The sequence below is a fragment of the Bubalus bubalis genome, chromosome 12, assembly GCF_019923935.1.
Source record: "Bubalus bubalis isolate 160015118507 breed Murrah chromosome 12, NDDB_SH_1, whole genome shotgun sequence".
In the NCBI taxonomy this organism is placed as follows: Eukaryota; Metazoa; Chordata; class Mammalia; order Artiodactyla; family Bovidae; genus Bubalus; species Bubalus bubalis.
Genome location: NC_059168.1, coordinates 72,818,807 through 72,839,030, shown reverse-complemented (window position 1 = coordinate 72,839,030; position 20,224 = coordinate 72,818,807). Strand labels below are relative to the sequence as shown.

The window sequence follows — 20,224 nt, the reverse complement described above, 5'->3', positions numbered from 1 at the left end:
AAATGATAGATAATTGTGGTTTAGGCATTTTAAAATTGATACACTTTTGCCCAAGTTACTCTGCTCTAAATTGTAGGGAACTGGTTTTCCTTATAAAAGATTTTTAAAATCACTGATGGTTCTTCTAGTTGTTCACAGTAAAAACAAAAACATTTCTGAATTTTCAGGTTTTAATTTTCAGGAATTTAAAGAATAAATATTCTTATTTAATCCAGATGCATCTGGAACATTTCATAGTTCCAGGAAGTAAAGAAATGCTTAGAAAAAGGGGCATGCCAAAAAAACACAGGGCCAACCTAAAATAACTTCCAATGACAAAAATTAGGAAAATTTGATTAATAAAATAAATTATAATAGTATAATATTATACTATAACTCAAAACATGAGATATCTATGAATCCAATCTGATATAAATAAATGATTGAATAAAGAAATAAAAGAGAAAAGACAAGTCTTTCTTGAGTTTCAATTAATAAATAAAGAAGGAATGAGGAAAATAGATAAATCATTACAGGAATAGCTGCTGCAACCAGGATCTAGGAATGAATGCTAAAATTTGTGGGTGAGAAAGGTTAAGAAGGAACAAGATATTGGCATAGCCTCAATTCTCTCCCTCGAAATATTTATTAACTACTGTGAGGATTTTAACATGTGTCCACAAATTCTTTGTTACTTTTTCCACTAGGAAGTGGAACTTAATTCTTCCCTTGAGTAAGGGCCAGAAGTGACTTTCTTCTAATAAATTGAGTTCAGAAAGGGAAAAATAATGAAGAAAACTGGCAGACACTGCTTCAACTAAGTGATCAAGTTAATATCACTAGAAAGAAGTCATGTTGCTATCAAGTTCACTCTGATAAGAAGCTGAGGGTATTTTACCTCTGTGATACTCTTCCCTGGTGTCCATAACCCCAGTCTTCCGAGTGTCAGGGTCAAGGAGGATAAGGAAAGACTGAGAAACTGTCACACACTGGAGGAGATTAAGGAAGCATGACAAGTAAATGCATGGATTGGAACCTGGAACAGACCAGTAATAGGGAATTAGTGGTAAAACTGATGCGGTCAGATCAAGCTTAGCAAGTAGTATTGTGCTGGTGTTATTGTGCTGGTGTTAATTTCTTAGTTTTGACAAGTGCATCATGTTTACATAAGATTAGCATTAGAGGAAGCCGGGTGAAGGGTATGGAGGAACTCTGTTCTGTCTTTCCAATTCTTTGTAAAACCTCAGATAACTTCAAAACAAAGTTTTCTTTAAAAGTCCTAATATATCCCTCATGTCCCTTTAGACATCACAAAATAACTAAAGAATTTTTTAAAAATAAAAGGGAACTTAAAACAGTGGGGTTTAGTTTTAAAGAATATTTGCCAATGTCATGCTGAACAGTAAGACAGTGGGCAGGATTTTTGTTCAGTTTTTAGCTTAAAAGGAGTCAAGACTTGTCAGAGTTTTAAGGATGACAAATAGCAAAGTCACACTGTTACTTTGGAATGATGTTAAGTGCTTTTATATTAATAGCAGCTTATGGTTAGCTTATTTCTTTAGATATTTCAAATAGAATGAAAAACATTTTTTATTAAAGCTCTAGGCTTTTGGTTAAATTATTTATTTTCTTCCTCCAGATATAAAGACCTGATGCCACATGATTTGGCTAGAGCAGCACTTTCGTAAGTAAATGCAGTTGCATTTTAGATCTTATTTACATTTGAAATAGCATGTCTAATAGAATTCCTATAGCTAAGATATGTTAACTTTATGTGGTGAGAAAAAACACTTAGTAGATTTAATAAGATTCACATAGTCTTCATTTTAGCCATGTGTGCTGCACAAATTCAAGCAGGTGGTGAATGTCATTGATCTTTATTTTGCAGGCTTGACGATCTCTTGGCATGATAGTATTCCTTAATGTACTGTAGCTAGCTGCAGATTATAGTGTAGGACTAGATTGATCAGGCTAAAAACCAATACGTATATTTGATGGTTACCTCAGAAACTTCATTACTATATGAGGATAACTGAACAGATTATGCAAATACAGATGCAGAACCTGTGTATACAGAAGACCAACTGTACTATGCCATTTTTACCTAATGGACATGAGCATCCTCAGAATTTTGTATCCCTGGTGGGGTGGGGGTGGAGGTGTGTATTTATCTAGAAAGAAGCCTAGAATGAGACTTGAAGATTCCTCATTTTAGCTTTAGTAATTGTTATCATTTTGCCAATGGTGCTGTGCTTAGTTGCTCAGTCATGTCCAACTCTTTGAGACCCCATGGACTGTAGCCCATCAGGACCCTCTGTCCATGGGGGTTCTCCAGGCAAGAATACTCGAGTGGGTTGCCATGCCCTCCTCCAGGGGATCTTCTCGACCCAGGGATTGAATCCAGGTCTCCTGCTCTAATTTTTTTTTTCCCAGACCAGGATCTGGTCAGAATTCGTATTATTATGCAAATGAATGTATATCTTTAGTCTCTTTTAATTTAGGACATCCCCCCACTCCACCCCCCATGATAGTGGCTTTTTGAAAGGTCCAGGCCAGCTGTTTGTAGAATGTCCCACATTCTGGATGTATCTTTGTAGTAATATTTAACTTTCCTCGGTGAATTTCCTGTAAACTGAAAGTTAATCTCTAAGCTTGATTAGATTCAGGTTAAACATTTTTTGGTAAGAATGCTTCATAGGTAAAGCACATGGCTATTGCATCATGTCAAGAGGCACATGATGTGTAATGTTAAATCGAACCCTTCGGTCAGAGTGGTCAAACCACCAGATCTTTTGGTGATAAACTTGCATTTTTTTTCTTTTGCAATTAGTAAGTCATCTGTAAGGTGATATCTTAACACCATATTCCCCAGCAACCTTTGACCAAGTGACTTTAGCATTCATTGATAATTTTTGCCTGGATTAGTTATTACGTTAGAGATTATACAATTTCGACTTTACTTATTCTTTTATTCCTCCTATATTTATTGGTTGGTATTTTTATATAAAGAGCAGCTTTCCTTTTCAAAAAAATGATGTGTTTATATTGATATTTCAAATTTAAATTTAACATATTTGGGATTTTACTTCATCTCTTTAATTTTCTAGTTTCTCTTTTCTTTTTGACTGAAAATTTTGGTTTATGTATCTGTTTTATCCTATTCCAAATTATTTTTTTCTTTCACTTTTTATTGGAATATTGTTGATTTACAGTATTAGTTTCAGGTACAACAGAGTGATTCAAAATTTTTATAGATTATATTCTAAATTATTGATGATTCTTTCTATTTAACTTCTTACTGCCAATTGAGCATCAAAAGTTGACTTTTTATTATTTTTTTTTATTTTTTATTTTTTTTTACAAGTTAGTTTAAACATAACATTGTTTAATGAAGTTAATAGATATTTGTGTTATTCTTGGTGATACTTAGGATTTTTGTCATTTCTACTTTTATTATGTATTCTAATGTTTTTTTTTAATTTTTTTTTAAATTTTATTTTATTTTTAAACCTGAAACACTGTATTAGTTTTGCCAAACATCAAAACGAATCCGCCACAGCAAAAGTTGACTTTTTAAATAAGTCTTTATTTGATACTGTGCCACATGCTTGTCAAATTAAGGAAAAGATAGTCTCTACTTTTTTTAATTCAAAGTTAACCTTTTAACCAGAGTTAAGTGTAATGTTTTATGTGATGATCTGTTGCACTGTCTTGAATGTATGAAATGTTTCTTTGCTTTTAACTTCTGCTTGCAGGGGTTTGTTGCATCGGACCAGTGTCCCAAAGGATGTTGTTGATTATATCATCTTTGGCACAGTTATACAGGAAGTGAAAACAAGCAACGTGGCTAGAGAGGTGAGTCAAACTTTATGTTGTTTGAAGAGATTGATAGGAGAATCAATTTGAATTTTAGTTAATGGAATTTACTCTTTAAAAGCTATTAAAATTCACTAAAGTTATATTTAATTTAAAATGTGATTTTACTATTTGAATTATTTTATATTTTAAAAAATTATAAATCAGATGATGTACACTTTACTAGTATATATTTATGCTATATTATAAATCAAATCAATTATTTGAGCTGGTTTTGGATATGTTTGTGTTTCTTTTAGGAAAACAGAGATTTGGGCAAAGCATGGCTGATGTGACTTTTTGTAATGTGAGATATAGTGACCTCCAATCAACTTAAAATTTCCATTTTACAGAGAACTTATTTCATACCCATGGTTTTTGTTGGAGGGAGTTGTGCTTATTCATTTGTTCCCTTTGACTAGTGGACACATAGGGCATTTTTTTTTTCTTAACTAGTTCATAGAAGTTTGTTTACCTTTACCCCAGTTGGCAGAGCTCCATGTACTGTTTATTGAGCAACTGAAATAATGAGAGGCCTTGGCACTTCTGCGGCATGTCCCACAGTCATTTTGTAATGAAGACTCCAAAAATGTTTTCTGAGCTTTGTTTCCATTCGCAAGTGGCTATTTGGATAAAGTTGGCTCCAAAGCATATTTCAGTGTGCTGAGCATTTTCTGTATTTCTAGTTTGTGCTTGCCATACTATTGTGTTCAGTATAGTTGGAAGGGCCGTAACTTTCACCACTGTCAGCCAAGAGAAAGGAAAAGGAGTAGGACTGGAAATATGTGTTTTGTCCCACCTTTTTACTCATCAGTAAATGTGCAAAAGTAAATGTTCAAACTGTTGAAGGCCTGGTGTTACTCAAGTCTACAATAATCAACTGTTGTATATTGTAAGGGAGGCAGGAAAGAATTAAGAATAGGAAGAGGTTTTTTCCCCCAGCTCCTAATTTTTTGGAGTTTTCTTGATCTTCACACTTCTGAATGTATCAAACATGACAATTTCATGAATATATCAAATTATTCATAATACATTTTCAATTCTTATATACTAGGAAAAAAACCAAAGTGACTCTTAAAAGAGCACTTAAAAGTAAATGTTGAATCTGTTTCAATTTTCTCTATATATCTATTCTTGATATATCTAGACATATATATCTAGCCTTATTTTTTTCTAAATTTTTTTTCTGGAAATTTTATATCCATGTGCAAATCTCAGCTATTGATTGACATGTGGTAGATCCCTCTCCTGGCCCTGTACTAATAATACTGAAGGCTGAATTCAGGGAATATAAGAATGTCTTTTTAAAGTTGTTTTGCAACCTGAAGGCTGCTGTGACTTCCAGCAAGTGTAATAATAAAATCCTGAAAGGCTTCTGATGCTGAGTTCCCATGAACCTGACTTTAATGAAAGCCTCAGCTTATTTCCCTGTTCTCCAATTTACCTAAGAGACATGTTCCTCCTTTCCCTTCATTGTACCATCTAGAGCCTAAGCTTGCCTTGAGATCTATTCAGACTTTAAATAGAAGCACGGAGACAAGGTTCACCAGCAACCACTTCTATTTAAAGTTCCTTCAGTCCTGAGAGTCACTTGGGGCCAAGGGTGTGACACTTGCTAGAACGGATTGCATGAGGATCAGGCCATTATGACCTGAGTGCCCTTTACCCTTGCCTCACTGGGGAACTCTTCTCCCCTTCCCAGTGGAGACTTGCCTTTCTCTTCCTTTTGGGTTGGTTTACATCAAGAGGCTGATGTGCAGTTGCCAATAGGTACTTTTCAGCAAAGTGAAGTATAAAGCTGAAAATCAGTTAAGAAACTGAACCCTCTAATTTCGGCTTTGGAAGCATGTTAATTTTACCAAATGATGGGAAATCTTGTATTCTGAGGATTGTTAAATAGTTTCAGAAAAAATTAATTCCCTCAATAGGAACCAGAATTTCATAGTAAGTGGTGGTGGTCGGGGACACGAGGTGTTGAGAGCTTTGTTTTTAAAGTGAAACTTTAATATTATAAAAATAAATATTGAATATTTTATTTTTGTATCTATGCATCAGTTCTTTACATGAACAAAAATAGAATCAGGTGTTCATTGTTTTTTTTGGCAGTGTAATTAACTCAATAAATAGCATAATAAAATAATAGACATCCTTTTTCCATTTTTGCAAGATTAATGGAGGGCCTCAGTTTTTCTCAAGGTCCTTCAAATTAATTCTCTTTTGAAACACCTCTTATGTCATCTTCCTGACCAGTTTCCTTTTTTCCAGTTGTTAACTTGTCCAGTCCTTATTTTTCAGAGACTCACTTGTAGCCAAAGCAGTTTTCCAAAATTTTTTCATTCACTTGAACTCTTGGATACTTGGCATGTTTTCCAACTCGGCTTTGCTTTGGATTGACAGTGCACTGTCTGAAATATCAGGCAGTCAGTGAAAGCAGAGACGAACGTAGAGCAAGCCAGGGACCTGTGTGGGAATCTGTTGATGAATGGTCAGTTCTTTAGAAATTATTTTCATGTCTGAAAACTTTGCTTTACTTCTAAGCCTTATAACTGCAGGAACACAGGTCATGAGAATCTCACCCCATGATATATTTCATCATTCCACCAACCATATGTAGCAGGTTTACTTTAGGTCTATTTGAAAATTTAAACGAGTTAAAATCAAATTATATATTAATGTTCTTAGAAGTGCTGGGGAAAGCATTGCTAAGAGAGGAGGTGAACTGCCAGAGGACTGTAGGTTTGTATACCACACTAGAAAATCACTGCAAGGAATTTGGCAGTGCTTATTGATTAATGGATAGATAAAAAATTTGTAAACCATTTCTATGATGGGCTTAGTTGTATTTTAAATATTCCTCTGTGAGATGTTAGCTCCTTTCCTGATTTACCATACAGTGAAGTACTGCTCACAGCATTGCTCACAGTGAAGTACTCACTCACATATTGCACTTCCTTTATAAGTGATCATTGCATTCACTGTATTTCCTGAAGGCTGCCCTCGGAGCCGGCTTCTCTGACAAGACTCCTGCTCACACTGTCACCATGGCTTGCATCTCTTCCAACCAAGCCATGACCACAGGTATGTTTGTTTTTGACAGCAGAAGGTACATGTTGGTTCTCCTTTGTGTTTTCTATGATCATTAAACGTTATTCTTAACAGAAATAAATGATCTCTGAATTTGTGTGTTTCAGAAAATAGGGTAGCATTTACATTTTTTATTTTTGACAGTAGTTCTCCACCTTTTTCTTGCCCTCCATACCTGAGGACCACAACCATTTGTGTCGTGTCTCCATCAGTAGTGTGGCTGGCTGTCACAGGTATTATTAACTGCAGGGGGTGCTTCTGGATTCGAGGCAGGAGGAGTTTATCACCTGCTAGGTTTTAAGATTAGGTGATTCTAGCATGATACTCCCCCATGAAGATGGTGGCCCTCCCTCCACCATCATCATAGCGATAAATCACTGGCTTGGATGGTACAGCTCTTTGCTCTACTTTTCCCCCACATCTTGGCCTTTTTATAATTATTTACAAATTCTCACAACAAACTTAGCAAATCTGTGGAACATTTTGTAACACCAGCCCTTACTGTGAAAAGACAGGAAACCTGAAAGATACAGTGATCATGTGCTCTCTTAGTGACATCAAGGCCAACTGGCCAGTCCACCATAAAGGTGGCAGGGAATAAGCTGGAGGCAGAAATGGGGGCATTCTCCACTCTGCACAGCATGTGACTGCTTCCAGTTAGAGCAACATAGTACTTGCCAGTGGCCAAAGGGCAGAGGGCAGGGGGCTGCCTTACATCTAAAAGCCATACTTTATCTAGCTTGTAGTAGAAACTGAAATTATAGGAAGAAGAGTTGTTACCAAAACTGAAGCTGGAAACATGTGAAATATGCCACATGTTCTGCTTTAGAATATGATTTGTTTGAGAATTGGTCCAGTGGATACTTCCAAAAGTTGATGTCCCTGTAGCCTGAATGAAACTTGTTTTTCTCTAGTGCACTGAATATATTTTGAGTCAGTCAAAAAAATTATCCTAATCCCTCTGAAAAGATAAAAACCTGAATTACACATGTTGTACAGTGCTAATAACTATTGTACAATTTTTAAGTCAAGCCTAAATTTAAGAAAAAAAAAGAAGCTTAAATTACCAGAGGTCTGTTAGTTTATGCAAAAGATGCTCATGTGCATATGACCTGTGCCTGTGCCCTGTAGCTGTCGGCCTGATCGCTTCCAGCCAATGTGATGTGGTCGTGGCAGGTGGTGTAGAGTTGATGTCTGACATCCCTATTCGCCATTCAAGGAAAATGAGGAAAATGATGCTGGATCTCAATAAGGCCAAGACTCTGGCTCAGCGACTCTCTGTAATCTCTAAATTCAGATTGAATTTCCTATCGCCAGAGGTAAGACTTGTGAATGCTAACATAAAGACTTATGTTGCCAAAGCATCCCACTGCAGAGATTTAGTTAGATAAGATGGCATGGGTTCAGTTATGTTCTATAGCTGTGAATTCTGTTAGTTACAAGGAAAGGTTAATTATTAGGTCAAGACAGAGAAAAAAATAGCAGAAGATTTGAATTTGGAAGCCCCTTTTTTAGAGATGCCTTGCGGACAAAGAACTTCCCTTGTCCTAATCCTGATTGATCGTAGACTTTAACTTTCCCAGATAGCCCTAGGTGTGGTATAGCACCTGTTAACAGTGTACCTGGTCCCGAACATCTCCTTTCCCAGCTTCCTGCAGTGACTGAGTTCTCCACCAGTGAGACCATGGGCCACTCTGCAGACCGACTGGCTGCTGCCTTTGCTATTTCTCGGGAGGAGCAGGATGAATACGCACTGCGCTCTCACAGCCTGGCCAAAAAGGCACAGGATGAAGGACTCCTTTCTGATGTTGTGCCCTTCAAAGTACCAGGTAAAACAGCTCGCTCAGCTTTGTAAAGGGAAATGCCTCTTGATATTGTTAGAGAGTTCTGAATTTCTTCTAAAACTCCAAAAACCCTAAGTGATTTTCAATGAATATTTCCAAAATACTCAGCTTTTATTCTTAAATATTGACTCAGGTTTCAATTTTTGTTGTAACATACGTAAGCATTTTAAAGAGATGTTTTATAAGTCTCCTTTAGGTCTGGCAGATATATTTTAGTTCTTATGTGCATGCCTGTTTTTAAAGTTCTGTATTTATAAGTCTTCTGTAAAGAAGAGCCAAAAGTAAATGAATATCTTAAGAAAATAAGTTATCCTTTTTAATGTTAAATCATTTAGATTATTTCCCAAATGTCTTAAGAGTTTGCTTTCATATTTGGTAACATCTTGATAACTATAAAGAGCCTTCTTTTTAGTGAATAGTTATGGTTTACATTTTATTTGTTCTTGTAATTTTAAAGCATATTTCTCTGTAGAAGATATATAATGCTTATTGAGCTTAGAGTTAAAAATTCCATATTTTTATAGGAAGAGATACAGTTATACAAGATAATGGGATTCGTCCTTCCTCTCTGGATCAGATGGCCAAACTAAAACCTGCATTCATCAAGCCCTATGGCACAGTGACAGCTGCAAATTCTTCTTTCCTGGTAACTATGTGTGCTATATGTGTTTACTTGATCTTTTATATTTGTGTATTCTCAATAGGAAAGCCTAAAATATATGTACTTGTGTGTATTACGAATAGAGACTTAAAAACATACTTACTCAGACTTCCCTGGTGGCGATGTGGATAAGAATCCACCTGCCAATGCAGGGGACACAGGTTCAATCTGTGGTCTGGGAAGATTCCATAGGCTGTGGAGTAACTAAACTTATGCACCACAACTATTGAGCCAGAGCTCTAGAGCCCACCAGCCGCAACTACTGAGTGAGAGAGTCATTTCCTAGGCAGGTTGATAAGTCTAGGGGTCCCCAAGGAGAGAGGGGTCTGGAATTCTCAAGGAGGAAGAAAAGACAAACTTTCTTTTTTTTCCTCTACATTCCTTAGGATTATATAACAATAATGTATCCTGCCTGAGGACAGTCTCTGGATTAAACCTTCTAGCTAATCCTGTTATCTTAAAATGTAAATTATGGGAGTAGGTCTGCTGAGGTCTTTACAACCTCCAGACATTCTTTTGATTCCTTGTAACGACTAATTGGAGAGTATATAACTACATTGCTAACACTAACACTTTCTGCCCCCTTCTAGCTTTCTCTATCTCCTTTATATTTTAATAAAACTTTAGTACACAAAAGCTCTGAGCGATCAAGCCTCGTCTCTGGCCCCGGATTGAATTCTTCTCCTCTGGAGGCCAAGAATCCCGGCATCTTTTTGTGGTTCAGCAACAACTTTTCATGAGCCCACCTGCCACAGCTACTGTTGGCCACAGCCCACATGCCTAGAGCCTGTGCTCCACAACAAAGAGAGCCACCACAATGAGAAGCCTGCCCACCACAGCTAGGGAGTAGCCCCCACTTGCCACAACTAGAGAAAGCCCTCACGCAGCAACAAAGACCCAACACAGCCAAAAATGAATAGAGTATACTTACCTATTACAAACACTATTAAAACAGAATCCGTTTTTAAAACCATAAAAGTCACCTGATCCAGTCACCATTCTAATACAAAAACACTGTTTTCAAAAAAAAAAAAAAGCTGTTCTCTTCAGTCACTTCAGCAGTCAAAAAATTTTGCCTGCCTGTGCTGGGCACTGGAGGTAAAAAGAATAGTTAATTGTAGTGAGAAAGTTCTGTGATGACTGTAAGCATTGACTCTTGGAGAAGATACACAGTTGGGTGAGTAAGAGAGTCTTCTTAGAGGAGGTAATACTTGATCAGTGAATCTTGAAGGAAGGGTACAAGCCAATTCAAGAAGTATATAAAAGGCTTTCTAGGCAAAGGGAATGGCAAATGCAACTTTGGGAGGTAGGAGAGCAAAGGGCCTCTTTGGAGAAAAGCCTGGTTGGAACACAGGATATGAATTTAGGGAGTCTTCTACGACTTGGAGGACAGGGAAACCTGGCATGCTGCAGTCCATGGGGTCACAGAGAGTCAGATACAACTTAGCAACTGAGCAACATAAGACTTGAAAAGTAGGCAGAGAGAATGACAAGATACTTTTTCTAGTTCTGATTGTTAGAAAATTATGTTTTATGTTGACCCCCAAATTACTTTCCTATAAGCATCATGGAGTAAATCTACTCTCATTTTTGGTTGTTATTTTACTTGTATGCAGGTAGCTTCATGTCCTTGCTTGGGTTTTTTTTTCTTTCCTCCTCTATTAAATGTCCCTCTTGATTCTGCTTCTGCTTGTGAGATGTGATTTCCCTCCTACTACCTTGGGTGCAGTCTTCAGGATATAGTTCATCTGGTCAGTGTTTCTTTTTACAGTATCATTCTCCTACCCAGACATACAGTCTAGAAAGAAACACAGGCAAATGTTTGACATATTTGACCTTGATAAATGACAATTTAATGCCTGCTCTTGAGCTTAGGAAAGGATACCTGAGGTGATTTTAACAGGATGTTGTACCACCTGGTAAAGCCTGAGCAGTGAAGGACTGGTTAGGTGGTTATTTCTAAAACCAAATTGGATGATAGGTTCATATGGCATCGGTTACACTCTTGGCAGATCTGAACCCCCTTGAATACTTGTGAGGTGTGCAAAAGGTTCAGGTTTATTCATCAAAATCAGAAACACAAGTCATTAGAGGTAATACATCACAGATACATGGGTTTTCAGAGATGCTGTTAATGCACCGTATTCATTGCAGTTTTTCACAATTGCACGTTGAATATAGTAATATGATGTTATTATGTATAGTCACCTGTGTTTCCAGACTTTATGGCCACCTTATTAGTAGTGGCTGCATAGCCTCTTCAGAGTTACTGAGTTAAAAAAATATGGTCTGAAATTACGGTAGAGATTATTTTAATTTTGTCAATTCTAGAGAGTAGTTTCTTTTTCTTTGGAATTTTTGTGGGTTTTTGTGTTTTTTTTTTTTTTTTTTTTTTTTTTGAGCTTTTTCTTTTGAAACAGTAGTAAAGGCCTTTTGTGAGTAGTACTAATTTGTCCTCCACTTCTTCTTCTTGGTTTGCTTGTTATAGAGTCTTTAAATTGAAGAAAATCATGTACAAGACACAGGCAAGAAACAGCTGAGAAGCAATCCAGAAAATATAAAAATAAATCAGTAAAGAAGAGATTTGGGGGAGGATTAATTCACAAAATCCCTCGTATTCTGTGCCAAAAGCAAAAAACTTCTAGTTTATTATGAATACATATTGAGTTACCAATTCTCATCATTCATTTTGATAATTATGATACTTTTTGAATAGACTTTTCTACCCTCATCTGCCCGAAATGGGTCAGTGTGTGTGTGTCAAATTGTGACTTAATGATGGATAAAATGGAAAGATTTTGTTATAGAGAGTCACTCTGTAAGTGTGATGTGTTGGTAAATTTAGGCACAGAGCATAGAAGATGGCTGAAGAAAGAGCACCAGGTAGGCTGCAGTTATTTAACATTTTTGTTCCAATTAACATTTCAGACCGATGGTGCGTCTGCAGTGCTGATTATGGCAGAGGAAAAAGCTCTGGCCATGGGTTATAAGCCGAAGGCATATCTGAGGTAAAGTAAGTATTCAAGTAAGTTTCCTCTGGTTTCTTTACTTTAGTACAGAGCTCACCCTTCTGTTTTTTACCTAGGGATTTCATGTACGTGTCCCAGGATCCAAAAGATCAGCTTTTACTTGGGTAGGTAGCAATGTATATTCTTGGATTAGTCTAGAAAATATTGGTTACCCATGTTTATTACATAGATTTTAAAAGTATATAAAGCACTGAGTTCATAATTATTTTGTAAGTTGGGTTTTTAAAATAATAATCCTTTATGTTGTGTGATCGTTTTATAGTTTTACTACTTTTCTACTTTTTCCTATGCTTTTCTACTACAGTTATCATATATATACAACTTTATATCCTTTTTTACATTAAGATGTCATAAGCATTTTTTTATACTGCTACTTACTCTGCAACACAATCAGAATAACTTTTTATAAAACCCTCCTAATGTTTAGATAGACTCCTCTCCCTTCCTCACAAGGCTGTACCCTCACTAGCCTCCATCATGTCGTTTAACTAGCCATGCCCCTTATGCTCTGCCGTTTGACCTCTGTGTTCTTCTGGCTCTTCACATTATTAACTTGCCCTTCTCTTTTATTGTCTACTTGCTTATTATCTCTTTCTCTGAGTCTAGAATATCAACTGCAGAGGGCAGAGGCCATGTCTGTTCAGTTTACTGTTGTATCAACAACACTTTGTACAGTAGAATCAGTGAATGAGTAGAGGACCTTCTAATAACTGTAAAATGCAGTTTGGGGAATATGAAAGAGTTCTTTAGTTAAAAATGAAAGTTTTAATATTGTATCACTAAATTTTTTCTTCTCAGACCAACGTATGCTACTCCAAAAGTTCTGGAAAAGGCAGGATTAACAATGAATGATATTGATGTTTTTGAATTTCATGAAGCTTTCTCAGTAAGTCACTTTAAAGACACATATCAAAGGACTATAATCATTTAACATGTGTGAAACAAGTAGAGCTTTATGTTTGAAGTACTGACTTAACACTACTGGGTGGAAATCCAGGGCTACACCCACAGTGTTGAAAAACATATCTTTTGAAGCTATTTCTTCAAGGCCCTTCAGAAGTATCAGGTTGTTTCTTTAGAAAATATTCACGGAAAACTGATATAAAGATCTCCTTAGCTCTAAAGTTAGACAAACTCATGCATAAAAGAAAGCCTTGAGGGATTTTACTACAAGAAGGTCCTTATTGAGTTATTTTCCTTTCTAGGGTCAGATTTTGGCTAATTTGAAGGCCATGGATTCTGATTGGTTTGCACAAAACTACATGGGTAGAAAAGCCAAGGTAAGTTTCTGGTTAAAAATATGCTTGAGGAAAAAAAAGATATGCTTGAGGGATTTTCCTGGTAGTCCAGTGGTTAAGGCTCCATGCTTCCACTGCATGGGATGTGGGTTCTATCCCTGGTGAGGGAATTAAGATCCTGTATGCCACACAGTGTGGCCCCCCCCACCAAAAAAAACCTTTGAATTTCCAAAGCACTATAATATTTGGAGCTTTAATACCTGCTAATAAAAATATGAAGAGGAAGGCTGCTGCTTCTTAGGAAAATTTTTGTGTGTTATTTCATGTATTTATTTCTTAGTTGGAAAATAGCTCCTGGAAAGTCTTTGGAAAAAATAAAAGCAAAAATTCAAATTGTCTTTTGTTTATCCACTCTGATGTCAGATGAAAAATAAACAGGGCTCTTGGCTCTCAGAATTGATTTGGAATTTCTTTTGTAGTCAAATAGCATATGGTGGGTCTTTAAGAAAGTTATTTCCTTCTATTGCTATTACTTCCTGTTACTCAGAGCCTGGCCTGATTTTTAAGTAAATTCACCTTCTTATTTGTGTTTATTTTTGTGGGAGCCAGGTTGGATTGCCTCCTTTGGAGAAGTTTAACAACTGGGGTGGATCACTGTCTCTGGGGCACCCGTTTGGAGCCACTGGCTGTCGGTTGGTCATGGCAGCTGCCAACAGGTTACGGAAGGAAGGAGGCCAGTATGGTCTAGTAGCTGCCTGTGCAGCTGGAGGGCAGGTAGGTCACAGAAGCTTAATAGGAGCTTCCAGAAAGTTATTTTCTTAGAAACAAACTCATTCAAGAATGTTTGATTTATCTTAATTCGAAACAGTCTTAGAGTGATTTTTCTGATGACACACAACTGGAAAAAAAAGCCCATTTTTGAGGGCCGGGGAGTACAACTTCAATCCTGAGAGTACTTTGAACGAAAAAAGCTATTTAAATCCAAATTTTTTTCCCCCTAAAATAATGTTTACAGGTTTTGTTTATAAAAGTTACAGGTGCTCATTATGGAAATTATGGAAAATACAAGAAGTATGTAGAAAATAAGACTAGAATCACTTATAATCTCCTCATTAGACACTATCATTAATCACACTTTCATATATTTTCTTCTTTAATAATAAAATTTTATTCATTTATTTAGTCACCTTGAGACCTTATCTATAAAATCTCTCCAAGAGGAAAACTGTCTTTCTTGAGAAGTAAACTATACAATGGAGAATTAATTTACCTCTGGATAACTTATTGCTAGGGAAAATTTTGTTTTCTACAGATTTTTTCTATCTGTTTTACTTGTGTCACCCACAAAACTTCCTACCTGTAGCGTTTCACTGTGGGACTACAATCCAAAGGAAGGCTGGCTGTAATCTGGGTTTTTTTTTTTTAACCCTGCTGGAAACAGATTTGATTTTTCACCAGATAATAGAATCTGTCTGTTGCTGACCAAGATGAATAAGATATGTAAAAGTATAAACATCTTGCATTTAAAAGCCTTTATTTATAGCTTTTCCTCAGAGACTTTGAAAAAGCAAGGGGTCCGTTATTTTTAGGTTAGAATCTTCTAGACTTCATGATTGGAAGTATTTTCTAATCTGGGTACCTTCGTTTACGGAAAACCACGGTTGGTCAGGACTGGAGCCCTCCTTCTTATCTTTCTATGCCAAGATTCACCGGGGGAGATCCCTGGTGCACAACGCTGTGCATAGTGCGTAGTCCACACGTCAGTGTCCTTTGGTTTTGAGTGTTTGTTTCCTAATTTTTTAATCTAGCACATAGAGGATTAGTAACTGCCGGGGACTAGCCCCAGCTGATCCAGGGTATTCGAAGGAGAGACGGCGTAGGCGAGGGTCAGGAAACAACTGCTTAATTACACTTTAATTAAGGATACAAAGAGTAATAGAATGAGGATAGCTCAGTAGGAAAATTCAGTGGAGAAAAGGGGCTGAGTAGCTTGGTTTACGCGGGAACCAATAAAACTTCAAGACAAGAAGTTTGCACCACTTATGTAGGCCGCAGGCGTCCTTCCGTTCTCCCGAAGGAGAGGAGACACTGAGGCCTCCCCGGTCGGATCTTAGAAGCCCAGGCATAATTAGCAAGCATGGCGGGTTCCACGCTCCAGATGGAGACTCAGCCAGAATTTGGGAGAGAGAGTGACATGGGGAGACCAAGTTTCAGTGAACAAGGCCCGCACTTTATTTTCCAAAGTAGTTTTTATACCTTAAGTTATGCGTAGAGGATAATGGGGGAAGGGGTGGAGTCATGCAAGGACAGCAGTTCCTGGTTCTAATCTAAGCCAGGCTTTCAAACTTATCATATGCAAAAGTTCAGGTGATTGACATCATCTTCTGGCCCAGAGGCCTGTTAACATTTTAAGAAACTTATTTTTCTCTAAAGGTGATTATTCCAAAGTCAGGCACCAGCCTCCAAAAAAGCATTGGACAAAGCTGCATTTTACATTTCTATACACCCATTATATCAATCAATACACTGCCAAGGACACAGTAGGTAAGGAGTATGGAGACTTAGCAGCAAACATTGGCCCAACAAGTGAAAAACCCTTCACCAATACAATTTCTAATCAATCTTTTAACTACTCAAAGGAATCTGTGTTTAGGCAGTTTAGAACATCTCCTGCCTCTCACAGTTGGGAGGCTCTGAACAATCACATGTGGCCGGAAAAACCTATTCAGGCAGGCTAGAGGATTTCCAAAGGAGTTTGTAGGTTGAAACACTGTCACATCCAGGAATTATTAACTGGAGCTGTAAGCTAACTCTTTTTTCAGAGAGAGGTAGTGGGGGACAGCCCCCCGTAAAGTCAGAGGTGTAGGTGAAAGCACAAAGCAGAAAGTAGGCAGACTCTGGTTTTGGGGGTAGACGCTCAAGAATTTCCAGGGGGACTCCTGAGGCTCGATCCCGCCTTTGCGTATGCCGAGCCTCCTTCCTCATGACCTTTGCCACGGGCGGAGTGCCTCACGCTGACTCCCGGCAGTGACAGAATTCTAGTTGAACTATTCCAGATCCTGAAAGATGATGCTGTGGAAAGTGCTGCACTCAATATGCAATATGCAGTATGCACTCAATATGCAATATACCGGCTCCCGGCAAGTAACCTAATACTAGATGGTTTGCAAATGCACAAAGAATAATATCCAATGTTATTACTTTCCTCTAGAAGTTTAAGTATAGTGAGGAAGGAGATGATGCATTCTAGACACTAGATTCAACTTGGCATTGTTTCATCAAGAGCCAAGTGAGTGCTGTATAGACATGATTAGATCAGAGGAGGAATCCGTCATTGGATCTAGAGCAGGATTTCTCAGCTTTGGCACTAGTAACACTTTGGGCTAGGTAATTTTTTGTTTGGCTGGCAGGATTGTGCTGTGTGTTGTAGTGTGTTTAGCATGGTCTCTGTCCACTAGATAACAGTAGCAAACAACCCCCCTCATTATCCCCTCTCCCTGTCTCACCATATACACACAGTTGGGACAACCAAAAATATCTCCAGACATTGCTAAATGTCCTCTGGGGAGGGTGGGGAGCAAAATCACTGCAGTTGGGAATCACTGATGTAGAACAGTATAATAGATTTGGAACATGAAAATAACACAGCTTAAATAAAACAGGAGAAGGAATATTCTAACTTATTATGTATCCTTCTAGGACAGCCCCAAGTCAGTCAGACCTTCCCACCCCTGTTCTTTTGTTTGCTTGTGCCTGTATCAAGGGTATTTAACAGTTTGTTTTGAACTACAGTGTATACTAGATTGAGGATAGAAACCATGTAGCAAAACTTTGTACCCACACAGTGTTTAACTCAGTGCCTTATAAATAATAGTTCCTTAATAAATACTCCAGTACTTTGGCCACCTCATGTGAAGAGTTGACTCATTGGAAAAGACTCTGATGCTGGGAGGGATTGGGGGCAGGAGGAGAAGGGGACGACAGAGGATGAGATGGCTGGATGGCATCACTGACTCGATGGATGTGAGTCTGAGTGAACTCCGGGAGTTGGTGATGGACAGGGAGGCCTGGCGTGCTGTGATTCATGGGGTCACAAAGAGTCAGACACGACTGAGCAACTGAACTGAATAAATATTGTGGGGATTGAATTGAATCTAGAAGTAGGGAGATTAGTTAAACTGTTAACTGGATTGATAACAGTCCAGAAGAAAGAATGATTATGATTATCAGATAGGATTTAGACTCGTGACATCATACATTCCTATACTAGGGTTAAACTAGGGAGGTAATTGTACTGTGTCTAGTACGTGGGAAGGGGTTTTCTACTTTTTGACTGTTGTGGGACTGCAGCTCATCATCTCCACATGCATAGAGTAGTAAAGAAGAGACCAGGCTTTGGAATCATCTGGTTTCAAGTCCTGACCCTGTTATTTGATAGCTTTCTGGATTTGGTGAGTAATGTAATCTTTTTACATTTTTAAATAAAAGGCCCCCATTTTTCTTATCTTTCTCACAAGAAAGAAAACTGTTGTCAAATTCACTGTGTTGTGTTTATTTTTATATAGCTAAAAAAAGCCACTGTGGCTTATTTTAATAGCAACCGCTTATGGAGCATCTACTAGAAGTCAGATTCTACTAGGCAGACTTTGATACACATGTGTATGCATGTATGTGTGTGTGTGGTGTATGTACACACACACATTGTATGCTATCACTTAATTTAATGCTCACAAAAATACTTTGATGTGGGCACCATGAGCCCCATTTTATAGAGGAAGTTGAGGTTCAGAGTGGCTAATAACTTTCCCAAGATCACACAGTGTTTGAATGGCAGAGTCAGGATTGAGTTCCAAAGCCTGTACTTTTCCCATGGTTCTCTGCTGCCTGCATACTGGCTGGATTCATTGCCTTTCATTGCTCTAATTGGACTTCTTTTTTCTTTTACAGGGCCATGCTATGATAGTGGAAGCTTATCCAAAATAATAGATCCAGAAGAGGTGACCTGGAGTTTCTGTGCAGCACTCGGCCTAGGCAATGCCATTTCAATGCACTATTCAATGACATCTCTAGTTCCCAGCTCCTCTTAGGAAAGCAAAATTTGTAGCCTTTTGTTCAATACTTTGCAATTAAGCCTTTCCGGTGTTCTGAGCTTTCCAAGAATCACAGCTTACTCCTCTTTCAGGGATTCCTTAGTTACCAGAATCTTCTCACAGTGATAAGTTCAAGCAATTGTTTTTGGTCTCTATTTTCATTAAGGACTGAATGAGTGGCTGCAGTTTTGGAAATAAACTAGGTGAGATTTGGGATCACCTTTGTAACATTTGCAAATTATAACTCATTCCTATTTGTGACCTAATGATAAACGTTTTCTATAAAACACAAAACCGGTGTGCCTAAATTAACTTAATTATGGGAAAATAATTCAGAATCTAAGCATCACTGAAAATTTACAGTAAATGTTTAGATGTATAAATACCTTGTTAAAAGTGTTAGTTGCTCAGTCATGTCCAACTCTGTGTCCCCATGGACTGTAGCCTGCCAGGCTCCTCTGTCCATGGAATTCTCCAGGCAAGAATACTGGAGTAGGTTGCCATTCCCTTCTCCAGAGGATCTTCCTGATGCAGGGATCTAACCCACATCTCCTACATTGCATGCAGATTCTTTACCATCCGAGCCAACAGGGAAGCCCATGTTGGTTAACCTTAATAAAGTAGAAAAGTTTGAGAATCATTTGCCTTGTTTTATTAGAGGTAAGAGGTGGTTCTCTTGTTTTAGAGACAGATTTTGCCTTGGACTGCTCATTTGTAACTTCTAACCATTTTGGTCCGCCATGAGGCCGCTAGGAACATAAAGTCCTGCTTTAGAATAACACCATTTTTTCCCCATTGTCCATTTGAAGTAAATTTATTTTATTACTGTTTGGAGATGTTTCTGTTTGCCAGGTGTAAAGAAATTTTAAAGATTTGGTCCACATACTAAAAATCCTCAGTTTTTTGACAACCAAACTGCATTGAATAACATGTGTACTTGTGCTTTGAAGCAAAGTCTCAGCTGCAACCATTTATGTGAATGTTGTTTAGATGTATGAAAGCTACTGGCAATCAGAATCATTCTCTAGTTCAGGGACAGTTTAGGCAAGGGAGCAAGTGCTAACCTCTTAAAAGGTTATTTGAGGATCCCAGCATTATTTCCCCATGATTTCATTGGTAAATTCTACATAACTTGAATTTTTAATGCTGTAAATCAGTGTATTTACAAATCACAAGTATTTACTCTAGATAAGTGAAATATAAAAGGTAAAAAACTTTTTTCAATTTAGGGAAAATACTGCTATTGGGATGGGTACTTTTTTTTAAACAAGACAGTAAAAGTGTTACCATAAAAGAGAAGATGTATAAGTTGGCTTAAGTTGAAATAAGAACGTTTGTTCTTTTATATGATAGAGTAGCAAGACAAGCCACAAATGTGGTGAAGATACAGATACAACTTAACAAAGAATGTGCATATATATATCTATATATATATATTTTACAA

At 37.5% G+C, this 20,224-nt stretch overlaps 1 protein-coding gene across 2 annotated transcripts in view; it reads left to right on the top strand.

Moving 5' to 3' along the window:
* Positions 1-19,074, top strand: part of HADHB (hydroxyacyl-CoA dehydrogenase trifunctional multienzyme complex subunit beta) — a 31,300-nt gene extending 12,226 nt beyond the window's left edge. For both annotated transcript variants that reach the window (XM_006046224.4, XM_006046223.4), the window contains exons 5-16: positions 1,619-1,663; positions 3,735-3,834; positions 6,825-6,912; positions 8,050-8,237; positions 8,567-8,747; positions 9,287-9,408; positions 12,352-12,431; positions 12,509-12,556; positions 13,251-13,338; positions 13,658-13,732; positions 14,300-14,464; positions 18,638-19,074. In XM_006046224.4, coding sequence (XP_006046286.2) covers positions 1,619-1,663; positions 3,735-3,834; positions 6,825-6,912; positions 8,050-8,237; positions 8,567-8,747; positions 9,287-9,408; positions 12,352-12,431; positions 12,509-12,556; positions 13,251-13,338; positions 13,658-13,732; positions 14,300-14,464; positions 18,638-18,673 — 1,216 coding nt within the window. In that variant the 3' untranslated portion in view covers positions 18,674-19,074. The remainder of the gene's footprint in view (positions 1-1,618; positions 1,664-3,734; positions 3,835-6,824; positions 6,913-8,049; positions 8,238-8,566; positions 8,748-9,286; positions 9,409-12,351; positions 12,432-12,508; positions 12,557-13,250; positions 13,339-13,657; positions 13,733-14,299; positions 14,465-18,637) is intronic.
* The last annotated feature ends 1,150 nt before the right edge of the window (positions 19,075-20,224 follow it).